The sequence below is a fragment of the Neoarius graeffei genome, chromosome 15, assembly GCF_027579695.1.
Source record: "Neoarius graeffei isolate fNeoGra1 chromosome 15, fNeoGra1.pri, whole genome shotgun sequence".
NCBI classification, from domain to species: domain Eukaryota; kingdom Metazoa; phylum Chordata; class Actinopteri; order Siluriformes; family Ariidae; genus Neoarius; species Neoarius graeffei.
The window spans coordinates 59,611,617-59,632,265 of record NC_083583.1 but is presented as its reverse complement, the minus strand read 5'-3'; the positions used below and the strand labels follow the sequence as shown (position 1 = coordinate 59,632,265).

At 42.7% G+C, this 20,649-nt stretch overlaps 1 protein-coding gene across 2 annotated transcripts in view; it reads left to right on the top strand.

Annotated features, from left to right (window-relative positions):
* Positions 1–20,649, top strand: part of rbms1a (RNA binding motif, single stranded interacting protein 1a) — a 57,648-nt gene that overhangs the window by 22,019 nt on the left and 14,980 nt on the right. The window contains exons 3-8 of one of the 2 annotated variants that reach the window (XM_060941735.1): positions 2,035–2,093; positions 5,170–5,261; positions 15,333–15,490; positions 15,620–15,699; positions 15,803–15,909; positions 16,045–16,094. In XM_060941735.1, coding sequence (XP_060797718.1) covers positions 2,035–2,093; positions 5,170–5,261; positions 15,333–15,490; positions 15,620–15,699; positions 15,803–15,909; positions 16,045–16,094 — 546 coding nt within the window. Of the gene's footprint in view, positions 1–2,034; positions 2,094–5,169; positions 5,262–15,332; positions 15,491–15,619; positions 15,700–15,802; positions 15,919–16,044; positions 16,095–20,649 lie in introns of both variants that reach the window. The other variant, XM_060941734.1, reaches the window with a different exon arrangement.

Here is a 20,649-nt window from a genome sequence, read left to right as displayed (position 1 = left end):
CTTGTACTACCTCTACTATTATGCCTACTACTTCTACTACCACTCGTACTACTTCTGCTGCTACTACTACTACTACTATTACTCTTATCCGTACTACCTCTACTCCTACTTGTACTACCTCTACTACTATGCCTACTACTACTGCTACTACTATTGCTCTTACCCGTACTACTTCTACTACTATTCTTACTCATACTACTGCTTCTCTTCTACTTCTATTTCGACTATTACTATTACTGCTGCCACTATTATTACATCTCCTGCTGCTACTACTACTGCTGCTGTTGCTACTACGTCAGGTATAATTCTGTCAAAGGAGAACTTTAACATTAAAGGTCCTGGATGAGATTTGATGCGCTTTGGATTGGAGCCCTGGTGAACGCTGTACACAAACGATTTTGCTTATAGGGCTTTGGGCGTTTCTTTAAACGTTTGGTTGGTGGTTTGGTGAAACTAAAAACACTATTTCCAGCTGCTCTGTGCACATTAACACATTTCCAGCAGATGAGGGTGGTGTCTACAATTAAGGGAAATTGATGCCTAGTATTGATATTTAGCATTTTGTTGAACTTTTTTTTTTTTTACCCCATAAATCCTTTTGCGCTATAGCATGTCGCTTCCTGAGTGTGTGAGTGAGTGAGGGGTGGTTGATGGAGTCGGAGTGTTTGTGTGAATGTGAAGTCCGGACATTCCCGTCACAAGTTAATTTATCTTCGGGTGCACTGGGGAGTCCAGTCATCGCCATGGTAATTCCAGAAATTGATTTTTAAGAGTCAGCGAGGGAGGACCCATAATCCTCGAGGCATGTGTAAGGTTGAGGGGTTTGCTCAGGTCAAATGTCTGTTTCATGTTTTAAACCGTGCCTTATGCTGGTATTGTTTGTTTGTTTGTGTGTCGATGTGCTGTTAATGTGTTTACGGTGTCGCTATGACGGTCGTATAGCAGAATAAACAAGGTCTTCTGTTTCTGCTAGTGTTCCGAGAAGTTTCTGGCAAGTTCGATTTACTTGGACGTGCTCCAGGCTGACACATGCCATGGTAGTGAGCAGGAAATGGAAGGGGGGGGGAGACCTCCCCCAGAACGAAGGGGTCAAGGCCAAGGTCGGGTGGGCCTCTCCGTGGTAGGGAATCATGTGATCTGCGTGTGAAAGCCCATTGGATTCCTTCCCCCATATCTTTCATTTCACTTCACGGGATTTGCTAAGGAATGCTGTTTATGCAGCATACCAAATCCGACCTTTATTCAATTTAACGTTACGGAAATTCAACTCGCTCCGCAGTCTCTAGCACAGCGGAGAGGAGTCTCGAGGAAACCGTGATCTCTGGGTTTTGGATTATTCTTTTACTTTCAAGGGCTTTTGTTCAAATTTCGCAAGAGACACTCGCACGAGCAGTTTAAAAGAATTGTCGGTCTCCAGCGATTGACGCCGCTGTTTAAAAAGGAAAGGCAAATATTTTGAAAGACTGCTTTTTTTTTTCCTGTAAGAATGAGAGCATGCAAGGAGAAAGAGAGCAAAATATTAATCTAACGTTGCAGAAACAAAGACAGAAGTGAAGCCTTCTCTTCTCTCCATCCAAGCTGTAGGCGTTTGTCTCAGGGGTGTTGAGAAACACACTCGGCCATGCCTGCTTTCATTCATCATGCCTCACTCGCTGCCCGATGATGGAGAACACACACACACACACAGCCCGAGGCCGTGGTCAGCACTTTGACTGTGGAAGAACTTCCTCTGAACTCTATGCAGTAATCACAGGCTGCGCTCCATCAGCACCAGCATCTCAGGCTCTCTCTTTTTGACCACGTAATTGCCACACACACTTCGATTGTGGTTATGCCGGGCTTCCCACATTTCTCACACAAAGCCTTCTTTGTCTCTGCTTCTTTGTCTCTTCTCAGTTATTGGTGTCTGTTAGCTTAGCTTACACATTCCTTTTTCGTCATACCACGTATGACGTGTGTAGACAGACTGTCTGTCAGCAGGATGCATTTATCCTCTCTCTCTCTCTCTCTCTCTCTCTCTCTCTCTCTCTGCAGGTATGGAAAGATAGTCTCCACAAAAGCCATTCTGGACAAGACCACAAACAAATGCAAAGGTTTGTCCAATTGCCTCATCTTTCCCATACTGTATGTGGATCTTGTATCAGTGTCGGGCTTCATGACGGCACATAAAATGAAACGATCTCTTTGCTTATGATCACAAGCTTTCCGCTTAGGAACAAAAGAACGTTTTACAGAACGTCATGTTTGAAATTATTATTCTACATCAACAGAAAGTGGCTTTACATAGGCATTTATGGTTTGGTTTAAAAGCAGTCAAGGGCTAGGCAGTACTCATGAGAATGACCGACTGAGTGAGTGAGAGACAGGGAAATGGTCAGGCGATCAGCATGCAGGCGTAAACTAGACAAGCTCAAAGCTAGACGGCCTTTCGATTTCATAAAATCAGTGAAATTTAGTTCCGTCTGAAATTTGCTCATCGTGATATACATGTTATTTACCAGCTGGGAGGTCCGTATCGTGAAATACCATGACCGAGGTCTTGAAAGTACTGGCCGAGGTCACGGTATTTCACCATACGGACCGACCTTAAGCTGGTAAATAATATATCTTTTTCTTTACCAAATTCTAACAGAAAACGAGAGCGCGTGAAAGGGAAAACCGAGCCGAGCCGCCATTTTGAATCCTCGTTCACGGCTGTAATGCAAATGGCTTCCTCCTCGGTATACAAGTGCACTTCCATGGCAGGAAAAAAACTACATTTTGCCGCCTATGTAGTCCCCTATTTATACAAAATTGAGTCATTCAGGATTCAGCCATGTTTTTGCTCGGCGTTAGGAACAGTTAGAGGTTTTTAGCTTTCTCCTGAAATGTTTTCTTTTATTTCTTCTTCCTCAGGGTAGTAAAACTCGCTTTGGCTGTGAACACTGTCGTTATCGCTATCCATGCTGTAAAATTAATGCTATTCTCCTGAGAAATGCTGGCAAAGATTTAAGATTTTTGATAATCTTATAAATAAATCTTATAAAAAGATAAATGTTGACAAAAATTGCTACGTTTGTTGTTGTGAACGAGCGAGTCGCCAGAGGTCCATAACCGGGGTCCGTATCGTAGGATACGGACCCACTTACAAGCCAATCGGAGCGCAGGATTTGATGGAAACCGGACTGCGAAAAAATAAGTATGCTTATTTCTGTAATATCTCACAAAATATCAGGCCGCTCTGTGGCTGGGAAGTGATTTAATCTGCGAGGATTCCCGAGCAAATAATGCGCATGAAATCGCTCGCTTCGCGCAGTCAAGCAGACAGAGGAAGTCAGTGTGTGTGCGCATGCGCAGGTTTACCTTTGAGCGTGCACTGACCTGACAGTTCCATCATTCTGTCGCTAAACGAACAGCTGATCACACCGAGCTGCTCGCTGAGCGCCGATATTTATTAGTTTGGTCCTGCGTTTTCCCGGTCTTTCACGTTTCATTCGCACACTCGCGTCCTCCGTTTTTCTCTCCTGTTTCAAATTTGTATTCCATAATGCCTTGTGCGAACGAGGAAAGCCCACCACGTGATGCATGACGTAGTATCTTGAATTGGGTCACGGTGAAGCAGGAAAATATAGCGGAGAATTTAGGGCCATTAATTGTTCTATTTAAAAAAAAAAAATAAGTCTGTGATTCAAATTCAGTAGCTTTCGGTCCACTAAACAAAAATAACTGGGTGTCGGGAAAATTCTTTTCATGACCTACACTTGAAAAATCTGAAAGGCAGTCTATCTTTAAACGAAAGCGGTAAATGATAATCTGGCACAATGCTGGAGCTAGGGTTATTTATTTACGGGATTGAATCGGTGGTGTAGTAGGGATTTATTTCGGGGGAGGGTGCACTGTTGCCGTGCTGCCGTAATAGATAGGGTAGCGTTTATAGTAAAGTGTGACGTAAACGTGGTCATTTCGAGCAAGCTAGCAAACATCGGCTAGTTGGCTAACAGACACCTCCCAGTTAAATTAAAAAATTTATAAAATTGGTTATAGTTACAGGGTTAAAAGATAGCAGTATAATGTTTATTTTTTGCTAACTTTTCAAACATCTCAGCCAAAATAGGCAAAAAAAATTACATTTGTATGCAAATTTGCTTTTCTATGAAGTTTCGTCCACCATTTAAAAAAAAAAAAACTAAATAAATTCAGTTGCTTGAAGGAGCTGCCGCACAGTAGAGCCCTGCACTCCCGCGGGAGACCCGCGGGACCCGATGCAAAGCAGTGCGGCGCGGGACAAATTTTGAAAGCTCATTGCGGGCGCGGGCGGGAGAGGTGATAAGCTGCAGTCCCGCTAACTAAAAACGTGTGTTAAAATAAAATTTATAAATTATTAATTTATGTCTATCATATATAATTTCTGCTGGATATTTTATTTGTCATAAATAAAAACATTTTAAGATGCCTAAATTTGCGGATGTGGTCTAATCTCGCGTACGTTTCCGATTCCTTTCCGTGTTTGAGATCTCCGATCATGGCAGAAGAGCAGAGCTCCTCTAGTGAAGCTCACAATGGGCATCTCTGTAAAGCCTCAGCTGCGCATGCCGCCTGCCAACGCGCACCCTCGCTACGTGCGCTAGGTGAAGGATCGGTCAGTGGAGAGCTCAGCTAAGCTCAGCATGTTTAATTCCCCAAGCCAACGACAAGAACTTTCGTGAGAAATAACGCGAACGTCTGCATCATGCGGGATTTGCGGGCGGGAGCGGGACAAAATATGGCGGGCGGGAGCGGGACTGAAAATCATAATTCTTTGCGGGAGCGGGACTGAAAATTCTGTCCCGCGCAGACCTCTACCGCACAGATTTATGGGTAATAGGAGCATTGATGAGGCATCGGTGATGCTTTCAAGTGGGGACAATTTGAAGGTGTTTTAGAAAACAGGAAAAGAGACTTCGATTAATTTTGACCGCGATTCGTATAACAAGTGTGACGGAGTGGGTATGAAACAGGATAAAGGAGTGCTTTTATTCAGAATTGGTCATCGAATTCGTTAATGTACGAGTGCTTATCAATCCTACTTGCCATGTGTACAGGAAACACCATATATTTATTACAGATTAAAATAATATGCTAGTTGTAGGAGAACGTGTATTAGTTGTGTAACTAATGCCAAGTGGTTTTTTTTTTTTTTTCCTTCTTCAGGTTACGGCTTTGTGGATTTCGACAGTCCGGTGTCGGCGCAGAAAGCTGTGGCGGCACTAAAGACCAACGGAGTTCAAGCTCAGATGGCCAAGGTGCGACAACAACCTACCGCTTCCTTCTTTCATGCCTGATTTACATCTCCGTGACGGCGTATTTGCAAGAACGTCAGGGCGCCGGGCACGAATGCTCATACACACGTCTGCTATCGTACATGCAGCTTGTACACCAGGGGGCAGCGTTTCGTGACGCAAGCCCGACTTTACAGAAGGGGAAGGGGGGGAAGAGAAGTGCCTCACAGCCAAAGTGCATTTCACTGGAGAGGAGTAGTAAATGGAAGCGAGCACGGGAGTGAATTTGTTTTGCAAAGCACTGAAGGGAAAAAAGGAACAATTGCGTGATCAATTATTAAATGGGCACATTTGCACCGAAAGCATTTCTAAATCTTTTTTATATCAGTCGTATGTGCTGAAGCAGTTTTAGTTTGAAGTATTGAAGAGTTCATGTCTAAAAGTCTATCAAACACAGAGTTGTAGGGGCTTTGATGGGTTTAAACAAGTTGGTTCCCATAACGCACGTCACGTCACGTCACATCACATCACGTCTTTACTTGGAGTAAGTTAAGTCAGGCACTGTAAGGAGCGACAGTAGGTACAAAACCTCGTCCTTATAATAGAACCAGTCAAAAGATTGGACACAGGTTCTAGTTCAGTGTTTGGTTTTTTTTCTTTATTTTTATTAATTAAGACAATTCATGTCTTAAAGTGCCATTCCACCATTGGATGTATTCTTTGGCATAAAATACAATATATTTTATGACAACATGACTAGACAGAGAAATCTTTTAGCTTCAAAATGATATATCAAACATCATTTTTTGACAACGACAAGTATATTAATTTTGCGACCAAAGTCACCTACCCTTTTAATTTCCGCGCGGTAGTGAAACGTGATGTCATCGGCAGGTTCCCCTTCTTGTGTACGACGTGGCACGGATTATCAGCAATGGCGGATAGAACGCAATTTCCACTTGTCGATTGCTGTGCCGATATTCACCGTCGACCGTCTCCTTTGGGCATCACTTGCTATTTTCCTTCGCTTCTTTTCCGAAGCTGACAATCGCGTTCTATCCGCCATTGCTGATAATCTGTGCCACGTCACGCATGACGTGGTACACAAGAAGGGGAACCTGCCGATGACATCACGTTTCACTACCGCGCGGAAATTAAAAGGGTAGGTGACTTTGGTCGCAAAATTAATATACTTGTCGTTGTCAAAAAATGATGTTTGATATCATTTTGAAGCTAAAAGATTTCTCTGTCTAGTCATGTCATAAAATATATTGTATTTTATGCCAAAGAATACATCCAATGGTGGAATGGCACTTTAAAGTAATGATTACTACAGTTGCGGTGTTAAATAGGGCTATTTACTGTATAGATGACTTGCAACCACGTGATCAAAATGTGCTGCGTCGTGAGCGTCCGCCACAACTCATCGTACAGAGCGACTAGGACGGCAGCCGCCGAAAGCGTGTCTGTAAACGGTGCTGAATTTTCTCAGTATTGCTACGATTTGAACGCTCGATCGAAGATTTGATACAAAGAGAAGATGGATATGTGTGGTTTTGACCAGGGCTTTGAACCGGTTCAAGGAACGAAAATGAAAACCGGGAACTTTTTCTGTTTCACATGGAACAGAAACGAAACCAGAAACTTTATTATTTTTTATGTTCCGGAACAGAAACGCTTATTAAAAATAATGGTAACCGGTTAATACCGGTTTTTATTTCGTTCCTCAAAGTTTCCGTAGCCTACAAATAAAAAAGCCATTCTTCTCCTGCGCAAGTTTCTATGACCCGCTGGGGTTCACTTCCTGTGTGACGTTCGCTGACTGAATGGAGAGCGCGGGAAGGTGGACTACTATCACGTCTCCACGTGATAAAGTGAGTAAGTGCATTACTGAGTGTCTGAGCAAAGAAGAGCCTGAACGATGCAACCTCCCTATTGGCTGTTTGTAAACATGTATCAGTTGTTGCCCTTCCCACGGGAATCATCGCGGGCTCGAGAGACGAGACCTGACGAGTTAGTTCGTTGGTAGCAGAACAAAATGTCTGGGCACAAATCGGGTTTTCAGAAAAGGAAAGAAAATAAACGGAGGGTCGAAAATACAAAAAAGGAGGCAGAAAATGCAAAACGAGTTTTAAGGTAGGACAAATGGTTACTTTTTAAGGCAGCCCGCCGTGGCTGCAGGCTTTCAGTTGGGTCATTGAATGGTTACTTTTCCTGCAGGCTTATTTATTATAGCCCATTTAGTTAAAATAGTTGATATAAAATGTTTATAGTTATGTGATGGTTGTCCTGATTTAGACTTTTTTTTTTTTTGGGGGGGGGGGGGTTGCGCGATGTTGCACCCGGGTCCAGATTAGGGCAGAACCGGCCCTGGCTACATTTCAGGTGTAGTTTTATGTATGTATGTACTTGCATAGATGTGTACTTGGTCTTCCAATATGGCGCCTAACAAAATCTCGCGGCGCGGTGACGTCATGCGGTAGCCCTCTATAGGGCCTGACTAGCCTTTGGTAACACACTAAACGAATTCTCTTTCATTTTTGTCACTTTTTCTGTTTGTGTAGATGGGAAGACATACTGAGAATCCAAATCGCCAACATTTGAAATAATAATTGTTTTGAATTATTTCTTGTCTTATTTAATGAAGGTTGTAATAGAATTAGCCTACATTTGGCTTAAGCTGGATGAGACAGAGACATAATTTTATAGCCATTTGTTAAACAGCTGACAGGGAACGTAATTAACCGTTCCGGGAACGAAATTTTTTTGTTCTAACCGGTTCGGGAACGTCTATTTAATGGTGGAACCCAAAACCGGAAACGTTAAAATTCCGTTTCTGTTCGGAACGAACCAATAGGAAAAAAATTCTGGTTCAAAGCCCTGGTTTTGACCCATATTATTGAAAAAAGTCAGACTTTACTCCAATCTTGGATGAAACGCAGCCCGTGTTCTGAACGGGTGCCCAGTCTGGATTGTTTCTATCGTATCATTTTGCTGGCGCTCCTAGAAGCGAAGCGGTAATAGACGTGCTTAAAATTATAACGGCAGCAAGAGAACGCTCATTTTATATCAAAATTCTAGCAGCACAAAATAAAATTCTTCCATGATCTTATCGAGGAAGCTTTCGAATCTCACCGGAGATGAAATGATCACTTTGCAGGGTTTCCGCGGAGTCTTAAAAAGTCTAAAATACGAGCATATTTTTGCATTGTAGGTCTTAAATGCAATTTTGTGAAGTCTTAAATCCTTACGTCCGTTTACCCCATTCGCTTTTTTTTGTTAAATGCGTTGGTGATATTCATAATTAGTCATATAGGCTCGGCCTACTTGGTATCAGTAGGCTACGCTGCAAACTACAAATGAGACACGGTGGAATCCGGCGTCTAGCCCGGTTGGCATGGTGATGCACAGGGCATGGCACGCACGCATTTGGACAGTAGAGCCTAAAAGAAGCGAGGGAGATTGTCACGGTTTGTAGCAAAATGGGCAAACGCAAGTTTAACGACTGCTGGCTTGAACGCAGTGATTTCGTAGACTGGTTAAAGCGTGTACCAAACAATCCGTTTGAGGCGTACTGCACATTGTGCAAAAGAACACTCAAACTCGGCACCCTGGGTGTAAAGGCGCCGGAATCGCACGCGAAAGCGGAGAAGCACCAGGCTGCCCATAAAAGTCTGCAACAATCGCATGCCATCACTCAATTTTGTTCACCGTTGTGAGGTCCAAGCACATCTCGAGACGGTGTATCAGCTAACTCCGTGCGAACTGTAACGCTACAACACGCAAACCGTACGGAATCGAACGCCTCATCCTCAAGTGATTTGCGGGATGTCTTTGGCTCCACTGCAACTTAGTTCCTCATTAATGCAAGCGCGCACCCTAGGGACGTAATGAGTTCATTGGTGAACGATAATACATTTTGTTATTTTGAAAATAATTCAGGCTCTCCCAGTTTTCTTTATTTTTTTGTGCGGCATAAGTCTTAAATTTAACCTGTTATGGTCTCAAGTCTTAAATTGAACTTGTTCGAGCCTGCAGAAACCCTGGTTTGGTTTTAGCCTCTGTTGGATCAGCCCTGCCGATGTTGTTCAGCCATGCTCGTCTCATCTTTGTACTAAGCATCAGCGTTTCCTCGCCCTCTTTCCGAATCACGGACGGAATTCTAAAAATTCGGAACGTGCCACAGTCACGAGTACCGTTGTGACCACAACGAGAGAGCTGCACACACGTGACTGTTTTGTATGGAACGTCGTTTGACCCCGCGTTTGTACCTCCACCGCCGTGGCCGACATCCGGTTTCTGTTTTGCTTTGATGTCACTTGCAAGTCAAGGATTATTATTATTATTATTATTATTATTATTATTATTATTTCATCTCAAACACGTTAAGAAGGCAAGAAACTCGTCCACTAATTACCTTTTGACAAGTCACGCCTGTTAACTGAAAAGCATTCCAGATGACTACCTCATGAAGCCGGTTAAGAGAACGCCAACAGCGTGTAAAGCGTCATCAAAGTAAACGCTGGCGACTGTGAAGAATCTAAAGTATGAAATGTATTTTAGTGTTTAAACACGTTTTTGTTTACCGCATAATTCCATACACGCTCCAGATGTTGTTTCATAGTTTTGACGTCGAAAATACAGAAAAACCTATGAATGAGTAGGGGTGTACAAACTTTTGCCTGGACTACTATATACATGCTATGCAGGCACCAGGCTGATATCTTTCTCACTGGTTTCTGTTGCGAGTTTATGGAAGGAAGAAAGTGCTGGATATTTGATGAGGAATTTCAAGTCGTTCCTCTTTTTATGGTATAAAGTGTTCTTGTTTCGACTTGTAAATACAGCGCCTTGCAAAAGTATTCATCCCCCTTGAACTTTTTCACATTTTTCCACCTTACAACCACGAACTTAAAAGTTTTTTTTTTATTGAGATTTTATGTGACAGACCAACGAAAATGATAAACGGTCTTCAAAATTTTCAACAAATAAAAATCTGAAAAATGTGGTGTGCATTAGTATTCAGCCCCCTGTACTCTGATCCCTCTAAATACAATCCAGTGCAATCAATTGCCTTCAGAAGTCATCTGATTAGTTAATAGAGTCCTACTGTGTGTAATTTACTCTCAGCATAAATACACTTGTTCTGTGAAGGCCTCAGTGGTTTGTTGGAGAATACTGAAGAACAAACAGCATCATGAAGACCAAAGAACTCACCAGACAGGTCAGGGATAAAGTTCTGGAGAAGTTTAAAGCAGGGTTAGGTTATAAAAAAATATCCCAAGCTCTGAACATCTCAAGAAGCACTGTTCAATCCATCATTCAAAAATGGAAAAAGTATGGCACAACTGCAAACCTACCAAGACATGGCCGTCCACCTAAACTGACAGAGCGAGCAAGGAGAGCACTGGTCAGAGAAGCAGCCAAGAGGCCCATGATCACTCTGGAGGAGCTGCAGAAATCCACAGCTCAGGTGGGAGAATCTGTGCACAGGACAGCTATAAGCTTTGCACGTCTAGACACTGAAATTTTTGCCCATTCTTCTTTGCAAAATAGCTCAAGCTCAGCCAGATTGGATGGAGAGTGTCTGTGAACAGCGATTTTCAAGTCTTGCCACAGATGCTCAATGGGATTTAGGTCTGGACTTTGACTGGGCCATTCTAACACATGAATATTCTTTGATCTAAACCATTCCATTGTAGCTCTGGCTGTATGTTTAGGGTCATTGTCTTGCTGGAAGGTGAATCTCCTTCCCAGTCTCAAGTCTTTCGCAGCCTCCAACAGGTTTTCTTCCAGGATTGCTCTGTATTTAGCTCCATCCATCTTCCCATCAACTCTGACCAGCTTCTGGCCTTTTTGGAAGAGTGGCGAGAAGAAAGCCATTGTTGAAAGACAGGCATAAGAAGCCATGTAGGGGACACAGCAAACATGTGGAAGAAGGTGCTCTGGTCAGATGAGACCAAAGTTGAACTTTTTGGCCTAAACGCAAAGCGCTATGTGTGGCGGAAAACTAACACTGCTCATCACCCTGCACACACCATCCCCACTGTGAAACATGGTGGTGGCAGCATCATGCTATGGGGATGCTTTTCTTCAGCAGGGACAGGGAAGCTGGTCAGAGTTGATGGGAAGATGGATGGAGCTAAATACAGGGCAATCCTGGAAGAAAACCTGTTGGAGGCTGCGAAAGACTTGAGACTGGGAAGGAGATTCACCTTCCAGCAAGACAATGACCCTAAACATCCATCCAGCTGATCTCCGCTTCTTCTTCAATCACAAGCAAAACTACTATCGGAACTCTTACTTTCCAAGAACTGTTAAATTATGGAACAGCCTTCCATCTGCTATAAAATTCTCCCCCACGCCAATCTCCTTCAAAAGACAAATATCTGTTCACTTCTTTGAGAAACTCGCTTTGTACCATCCTCCGTAATGTATGATTTTTTTTTTCCCTCCCCCTTTTTTTTTTTTTTATTATCCTAAATGCGTCATAAGTCTTTATATTTTTGTAATCTGTGGGGGTTGAATGTCAATTGGGGCTTACGCCCTGTTTTCTTCTCCTGTCACGTTTGTATCTTTTTTATTTTCCCCTATTTTTGCTATACACATGTATATATTTATTTTTTTGTTGTAATTTATACTTTATGTGTAATCTATATTTTATGTGACAAATAAATTAAACTAAACTAAAAAACATACAGCCAGAGCTACAATGGAATGGTTTAGATCAAAGAATATTCATGTGTTAGAATGGCCCAGTCAAAGTCCAGACCTAAATCCCATTGAGCATCTGTGGCAAGACTTGAAAATCGCTGTTCACAGACGCTCTCCATCCAATCTGGCTGAGCTTGAGCTAAAAATGGGCAAAAATGTCAGTGTCCCAGATGTGCAAAGCTGGTAGAGACATACCACAAAAGACTTGCAGCTGTAATTGCAGCAAAAGGTGGCTCTACGAAGTATTGACGCAGGGGGGCTGAATACTAATGCACACCACATTTTTGTTTAAAATTTTGAAGACCATTTATCATTTTCATTTCACTTCACAATTATGTGCTTCTGTGTTGGTCTATCACATAAAATCTCAGTAAAAAACTTTAAAGTTTGTGGTTGTAAGGTGGAAAAATGTGAAAAGGTTCAAGGGGGATGAATACTTTTGCAAGGCACTGTAATTTGAGGTAGGCTTGGTGTCGAGAAAACTCTTGAGGAACGCTGCAGTAGAAGGCTTCGCTTGTTTCTCGCGATGCAGTTCAACACACCTCCACGCCAGCCAATCAGCATTCACCTGGCTGCTTGACGCACAGCGCTGCTTTCTAGAGGGCAGCGTGTGAGTCACGAGTCTGCCTCTGCGTGCCACTCTGTAAGGCAGGAGTACACGCCAGACCATATTTATAACGGACCATCTTTTGTTCAATCTACGAGTCGGATGCGGATGCATGTGTCCTTCGCTTCTCCACGTCGTCTTGCTCAGGCTTTGCTGATCTCGCTCACTGTCGCCCATTTTAAGCGTGTGTGCGGTAATCCAACTGCAAAAGCCTTACTTTTACTGCATTGACCTCCTCCCACTGCTTCTGCATCCGTGTTCAATTATTCATCGGTTCTCCTCTAACAGCTTTTATTATCGGTTATGGTGCATTGATCAGCCACTTTCACTTCTACATTCTTTTGCTCTCGCGCACATTTGTGTGTTTGATTCAATACGTTTCACATTGCTTCCTCCCCCCCCTTTTTTTTCCCCCCTCTGCAAATGAGGTGGCTTCCTTCCAGAGTTATATGTTAATCCGAGCTCATCACCATGGCTACGACCCCTTACTAACTAGACGGTTATGGTGGATGATAAATCCAGGGCGCCCTTATAAACCAAATTGCTTCATGGAGAAAGAATGTCAGATTTGCCTCGGGCACACTGTAGCTCAAATTATGCCTGACATGTTGTTCTTGGAACGCAGAGCACACCATTTTCGTCTCGGTGCAGTCGTAGATGTGGATTGAGCAAGATAAAAGTATGCGGTGATTTTTCCGAGGGCCTCCGAGGCGCGCTGGCCAGGCGAACTCTCTTCAAATAATATAAATCTGAATTGCGTGAAGATTAAACCCGCTTTTCTGGAACTGAGATCAGCGAAACGTCTTAGCCAGAATGGACGTATTATACTCTATACTCTATGTACAGTGTCTTTGCAAAAGTATTCATCGCCCTTGGTGTTTGTCCTGTTTTGTCGCATTACAAGCTGGAATTAAAATGGATTTTTGGAGGGTTAGCGCCATTTGATTTACACAACATTTTGATTTTACGACTTTAAAGGTGAAAATTGTTGTTTTTTTGTGACACAAACGATAATTAAGATGGAAAAAAAACATAAATCTGGACTGTGTATTGTATAGGTATTCGTATGAAACCCCTAAATAAGAGCTGGTCCAACCAATTCACTTCACAAGTCACGTAATTAGTTGATTTAAAATCCATGTGTGTGCAATCAGTGTCACATGATCTCTAAGAATCAACCTGTTCTGGAAGGACCCTGACTCTAACACTACTAAGCAAGCAACATGAAAGCCAAGGATCCTCCAAACAGGTCAGAGACAAAGCTATGGAGAAGTATAGATCAGGGTTGGGTTATAAAAAATATCCCAAACTTTGAATATCCCAGGGAGCACCATTAAATCCATTATAGCGAAATGGAAAGTATGGTACCACTACAAACCTGACAAGAGAAGGCCGCCCACCAAAACTCACAGACCGGGCAAGGAGGGCGTTAATCAGAGATGCAACAAAGACACCAAAGATAACACTGAAGGAGCTGCAAAGATCCACAGCGGAGATGGGAGTATCTGTTCATAGGACCGCTTTAAGCCGTACACTCTTAGCGTGGCTTTATGGAAGAGTAGCCAGAAAAAAGTCATTGCTTAAAGAAAACACATTTGGAGTTTGCCCAACAGCATGTGGCAGACTCCCCAAACACATGGAAGAAGATTCTCTGGTCAAATGAGACTAAAATTGATCTTTATGGCCATCATGGGAAATGCCATGTGCAGCACAAACCCAACACCCTGAGAACACCATTCCTACAGTGAAGCATGGTGGTGGCAGCATCATGCTGTGGGGATGTTTTTCGTCTGCAGGGACAGGAAAGCTGGTCAGGACTGAAGGAAAGATTGCTGGCACTAAATACAGGGCAATTCTGGAGGAAAACCTGTTTGAGTCGGCCAGAGGTTTGAGACTGGGATGAAGGTTCACGTTCCAGCAGGACAATGACCCTAAACATACTGCTAAAGCTACACTGGAGTGGTTTAAAGGGAAACATTTAAATGTCTTGGAATGGCCTAATCAAAGCCCAGACCTCAATCCAATTGAGAATCTGTAGTGTAACTTGAAGATTGCTGGACACCAACGCAATCCATCTAACTTGAAGGAGTTGGAGCAGTTTTGCCTTGAGCAATGGGCAACAATCCCAGTGGCTAGATGTGCTAAGCTAATAGAGACATACCCCAAGAGACTTGCAGCAAAAGGTGGCTTTACAAAGTATTGACTTATGCACGCTTCAGATTTCTGTTTTTTTTTTTTCATCTTACTGTTCATCTCAGAATAAAAACAATTTGCCCTTTAAAGTGGTAGGCATGTTGTGTAAATCAAATGGTGCTAACCCCCCAAAAAATTCATTTTAATTCCAGTGACAAAACAGGACAAACACCAAGGGGGATGAATACTTTTACAAGACACTATACATCGATTACATTGTGCCATTTTGGTCTCTTTGGGGATTTGTAGTAGTGCCACCATTGTGATAAAACCTGCTTCGATGTTCAGCCTGTTGTGCATTTGAAATGCTTTTCTGCTCACCATGGTTGTAAAGAGTGGTTGAGTTACTGTATACATCCTGTCAGTTCAAACCAATCTGTCCATTCTCCTCAACAAGACGTTTCCACTGACAAAACTTGCAAGTTTTTTTTTTTTTAAATATTCGCATCGAGGAATCTTTGAAAGGCCTGAAAGACTTCTTCATGCACATAAATGCTACAGAGTGGCACTTCAGGACCAGAAGCTCTGTCGAACTCTCGCTTCATAATGGTAATCATGTTCCTCTGTCGTTTGTGTTACAGCAACAGGAACAAGACCCAACCAACCTGTACCTGTCCAACCTGCCCGTGTCCATGGACGAGCAGGAGCTGGAGAACCTCCTCAAGCCCTTCGGACAAGTCATCTCCACTCGCATCCTCAGAGACGCGCACGGCATGAGCCGAGGTGTCGGCTTCGCCAGGTCAGTGTGTATGTGTTTATAGCGCCACCTGGACTGTTGTTCAGGTCAGTAGCAAATATTTTCTTGCCTGTATGCTGTGTTAATACTTTTTTTTTCCCTCTCTCCTTCACCTCTGTGTATCTGTCTCAGGATGGAGTCTACAGAGAAGTGTGATGCTGTGATCTCTCACTTTAACGGGAAGTTCATTAAATCTACGTCTGGAATGTTGGGTAATTAAAAATCCTCTTCTTTGTCGCTGTAGATCTGATGAGTGTCACGCAACGTTTCCAAGTGTTGGAAAGCTCAAGCTCGGTACGTATAACGTGTTTCCAGGTGCATCAGAGCCTCTGCTCTGTAAATTTGCTGACGGAGGCCAGAAGAAGCGATTGAGTCAGAGTAAATACGTCCCCAATGGACGGAACTGGACACGGGACGCCGAGGTGAGACTAGTAAGTCCGTCTCTTGTGCTTTATTCGTTATTAGAGCAGTAGTTTGTCTTGTACTGTACATCACATTTTATTGTATCATAATCTCTTAGGTCTCATAATCAAAAGCATCACTGTTTTGTCTTTCAGAGTGGGATAACCTTGACCTATGACCCCAATGCTGCTGCGCTCCAAAATGGGTAAGGGTTGTCAGATTGTATCATTAAAGCTATTTGACGAAGGTCGTCTTACTTAGTCTTTCTTGAGTAAAAATCTCTGTTATGCCGAGATCAGATGAGACAATATAAATACAGTGGGGCAAAAAAGTATTTAGTCAGCCACCAATTGTGCAAGTTCTCCCACTTAAAAAGATGAGAGAGGCCTGTAATTTTCATCATAGGTACACCTCAACTATGAGAGACAGAATGGGGGGAAAGAATCCAGAAAATCACGTTGTCTGTCTGATTTTTCAAGGATTTATTTGCAAATTATGGTGGAAAATAAGTATTTGTTCAATAACAAAAGTTCATCTCAATACTTTGTTATATACCCTTTGTTGGCAATGACAGAGGTCAAACGTTTTCTGTAAGTCTTCACAAGGTTTTCACACACTGTTGCTGGTATTTTGGCCCATTCCTCCATGCAGATCTCCTCTAGAGCAGTGATGTTTTGGGGCTGTCGCTGGGCAACACGGACTTTCAACTCCCTCCAAAGATTTTCTATGGGGTTGAGATCTGGAGACTGGCTAGGCCACTCCAGGACCTTGAAATGCTTCTTACGAAGCCACTCCTTCGTTGCCCGGGCGGTGTGTTTGGGATCATTGTCATGCTGAAAGACCCAGCCACGTTTCATCTTCAATGCCCTTGCTGATGGAAGGAGGTTTTCACTCAAAATCTCACGATACATGGCTCCATTCATTCTTTCCTTTACACGGATCAGTCGTCCTGTTCCCTTTGCAGAAAAACAGCCCCAAAGCATGATGTTTCCACCCCCATGCTTCACAGTAGGTATGGTGTTCTTTGGATGCAACTCAGCATTCTTTCTCCTCCAAACATGACAAGTTGAGTTTTTACCAAAAAGTTCTATTTTGGTTTCATCTGACCATATGACATTCTCCCAATCCTCTTCTGGATCATCCAAATGCTCTCTAGCAAACTTCAGACGGGCCTGGACATGTACTGGCTTAAGCAGGGGGACACGTCTGGCACTGCAGGATTTGAGTCCCTGGCGGCGTAGTGTGTTACTGATGGTAGCCTTTGTTGCTTTGGTCCCAGCTCTCTGCAGGTCATTCACTAGGTCCCCCCGTGTGGTTCTGGGATTTTTGCTCACCGTTCTTGTGATCATTTTGACCCCACGGGGTGAGATCTTGCGTGGAGCCCCAGATCGAGGGAGATTATCAGTGGTCTTGTATGTCTTCCATTTTCTAATAATTGCTCCCACAGTTGATTTCTTCACACCAAGCTGCTTACCTATTGCAGATTCAGTCTTCCCAGCCTGGTGCAGGTCTACAATTTTGTTTCTGGTGTCCTTTGACAGCTCTCTGGTCTTGGCCATAGTGGAGTTTGGAGTGTGACTGTTTGAGGTTGTGGACAGGTGTCTTTTATACTGATAACGAGTTCAAACAGGTGCCATTAATACAGGTAACGAGTGGAGGACAGAGGAGCCTCTTAAAGAAGTTGTTACAGGTCTGTGAGAGCCAGAAATCTTGCTTGTTTGTAGGTGACCAAATACTTATTTTACAGAGGAATTTACCAATTAATTCATTAAAAATCCTACAATGTGATTTCCTGGATTCTTTCCCCCCATTCTGTCTCTCATAGTTGAAGTGTACCTATGATGAAAATTACAGGCCTCTATCATCTTTTTAAGTGGGAGAACTTGCACAATTGGTGGCTGACTAAATACTTTTTTGCCCCACTGTATGTAGATATATATATTTTTTGTCTTTTATGATGGTTGCCATATCGGATTAGGCAGCCGTGTGTTGTTGGGAGACTGACCACGCTATGAGTTTGTCCCTGACCAATCATCGTTCAGGTCCTTGCATGTCATCAGCGAGGAGGGGCAAGAAATTGTCAATCATGGTCAACTACTGGTCAAAGTCAAGGAATATGTCTTAGGAGTTGACAAGCTAGGCGACAAAATGCAAAAAAAAAAGTCTGAGGCAGTGTTGTAGTCGAGCCACTAAACCTCGAGTCCGAGTCCAGTCTCAAGTCCCCAGTGTTCAAGTCCAAGTCATTAAAAAAACGTTTAAGTCGAGTCCACTATTGATCCGAGTCGAGGCTGAGAACAAACACTCCGCCCGCACCATTTGACGGCGGCTGTTTTAGCGTCATTAACATGAGTTTGTTCCTGAGCATGACAGGTGAACGTGCTTCTCTTTATCAGGGAGTGTCAAGTATTCGGTCAGAGATGGTTGGGAGACGGATGTAAGCGCAGAAGGTGTGTTTATTAATACAAGTGAAGACTTAAACAATCCAGAACGGCAGGCAACAGGTCGAGCAAACAGGCTATCGTAGACTCAGCAGAATCAAAGACGAGAAACAGGAAACCAGGGATCAAGAAACCAAATAAGGAAATAAGGCTGGGTAATGTGTCAGCAACGTAACTCAATACTTCGCAAAGTGCGTGAGTTTTCAGTTTTTATACAGGTGCGCTGATTGCGCCTTAATCCTGTTCAGGTGTGAGTTGTTTATGGCGCTGTCCAGAGCGCTCTAGAGTCTATCTGATGCACGCGCACAGGTGTGACACTCTGGCACGAAATTAGTACAAAAATTAAAGGAGAAAGTGAATGAAGGCAATTTTTTATCATCAAAATTCTGTTTCTCTCATTTTATTAAATATCAGAATGCATTTTTGGTCGCTATTTTGTCGCTGCTATAGCAAGTTATGAGTGTTTGAAATACGCTCTGTAATACATCAGTCCATATGTCAAAGCGATGGCCGTAAACGAGATTCGCTGAGGCATGTGCGAGACATCGTAGGACGGAAGTAAAACGTACAGTGGAAATCAAAGTAACCAACATCCGCCAACGTTGTCAAAAGACACGCACGCCCTCTTTCGAATGCTGACGTAATCGAGCCGGAAGTTTTGTTTGTTTTGATAGCGATCAGGAAAGTTTGAAAAAAGTAGGCGTCATTTAAACTCGTTTTTGTGCAATATTTTCGTTTGGAAAACAGTTTTCAAAATGGCGGCGCTGGCACTTCACGCTTCGAAGTCTCGCACAAGTCTCATGAAGATCGCGCGGATAAGCGACGCCTGCCGTGGACCAAACGAACTCAATTCAACACGGCTAAAAACCGAATAATTAATTGCAATTAGTTGCCGATACGAGTCACGATATACTGTAAGGTTACTAAAACTGAAAACGTAATCGAATAACACGAAGTAAAGCAAGTTTAAAAATGACTTCAGTTCTCCTTTAATGTAGATATAAATATCTTATGGCAAATTTATTATGGCATGTTAAAAAAAATAAAGAAAAAAGTTCAAGTCCTCATCTCCAGTTTGCGAGTCTGAACGCAGTTAATGTACGAGTCCGAGCCGCCAGCACTCAAGTCCAAGTCGAGTCACGAGTCCTTAAAATTAGGGCACGAGTCGGACTCGAGTACCACAAGCCTGGTCTGACATGCTAAGCGTTTCGTTAGGGTGTCGTGGGGCGTCCCAGATGCCACGTCACTGTTCTTTAGTTACGTCACACCTGACGTTCATAATCGGGCCTGACGATGGAAATATTCCGGCCACGACAAAACTGTGTCAAAATCCGGCTAAATTCACGGAGTCTGATCCTGGCATTACCTGTAAAATGGCTTCGTCTTTCCATTCAGCTGTATTCGGAGTTGAGTTAAGCATGTACAGTGAGTTAATCCTCAACATGTTGCATCTGCCAGCTAGAGTTTGCCTAAGACAGCGGTGTTGTCATTACAGATGATTCAGACCTTGGACTTGTGTAATATTAGCTCAAGTGTCTGGAACTGTCATGTAACCGCAATATTGTATGTCACACTGAAATTTAGTTTGTAGTATAAAAGTCTACTTGTATTGGACTTCTATTAGATGGTTATCAGAATGTTTGTTTGCCACCTTCACATTTATACATCAGCCTTTTTTAGTTTTCTTTTTTAAGTTGTATCTGACTGTTCTGTTTGCACGTTTGACAGAAAAGAATAAAGTGTTGCATTCATACCTGTCAACTTTGAGGTTTGAAAAAAAGGGATATTTCCCAGATTTTTAACTCAAAATAAGGGAAAATTTCGGAAAGTCATACCCTTCACCAAAAGTGGGTGTGTAGTTGAATGGGGGGCAATTTTCTATCTAGTATTTGTGATTTCCTGTACTCTGGTGCATGTTGGTGATAGCCAAGACCCAAACTCAATATGCTTATGGTTTATAGAGTGCATTTGTGAATAAACTATACATTTATTTTTATTTGCTTTCAGTGGTACCAGTTATTTCCCAAATTAAGGGCTAAAATACGTATCTTATGCTAAAATAAGAAAGGTCATTATATAACCAGTCAATAAATTCAATTCCATTGCAATTTATTATGGTTTTACCATAGTCATGGCCTCAGAACACTAGATGGATGGATGGATGGATGGATGGATGGATGGATGGATGGATGGATGGATGGATGTACGGTAATAGAGAGTAATATAAGATATTAAACCAAGAGTGATTTAAAATGGGTAAGTTTCAGATAGAAAATAAAATGGACAATGAGTGGATAAAAACGGTTAATACACCAATTAGTT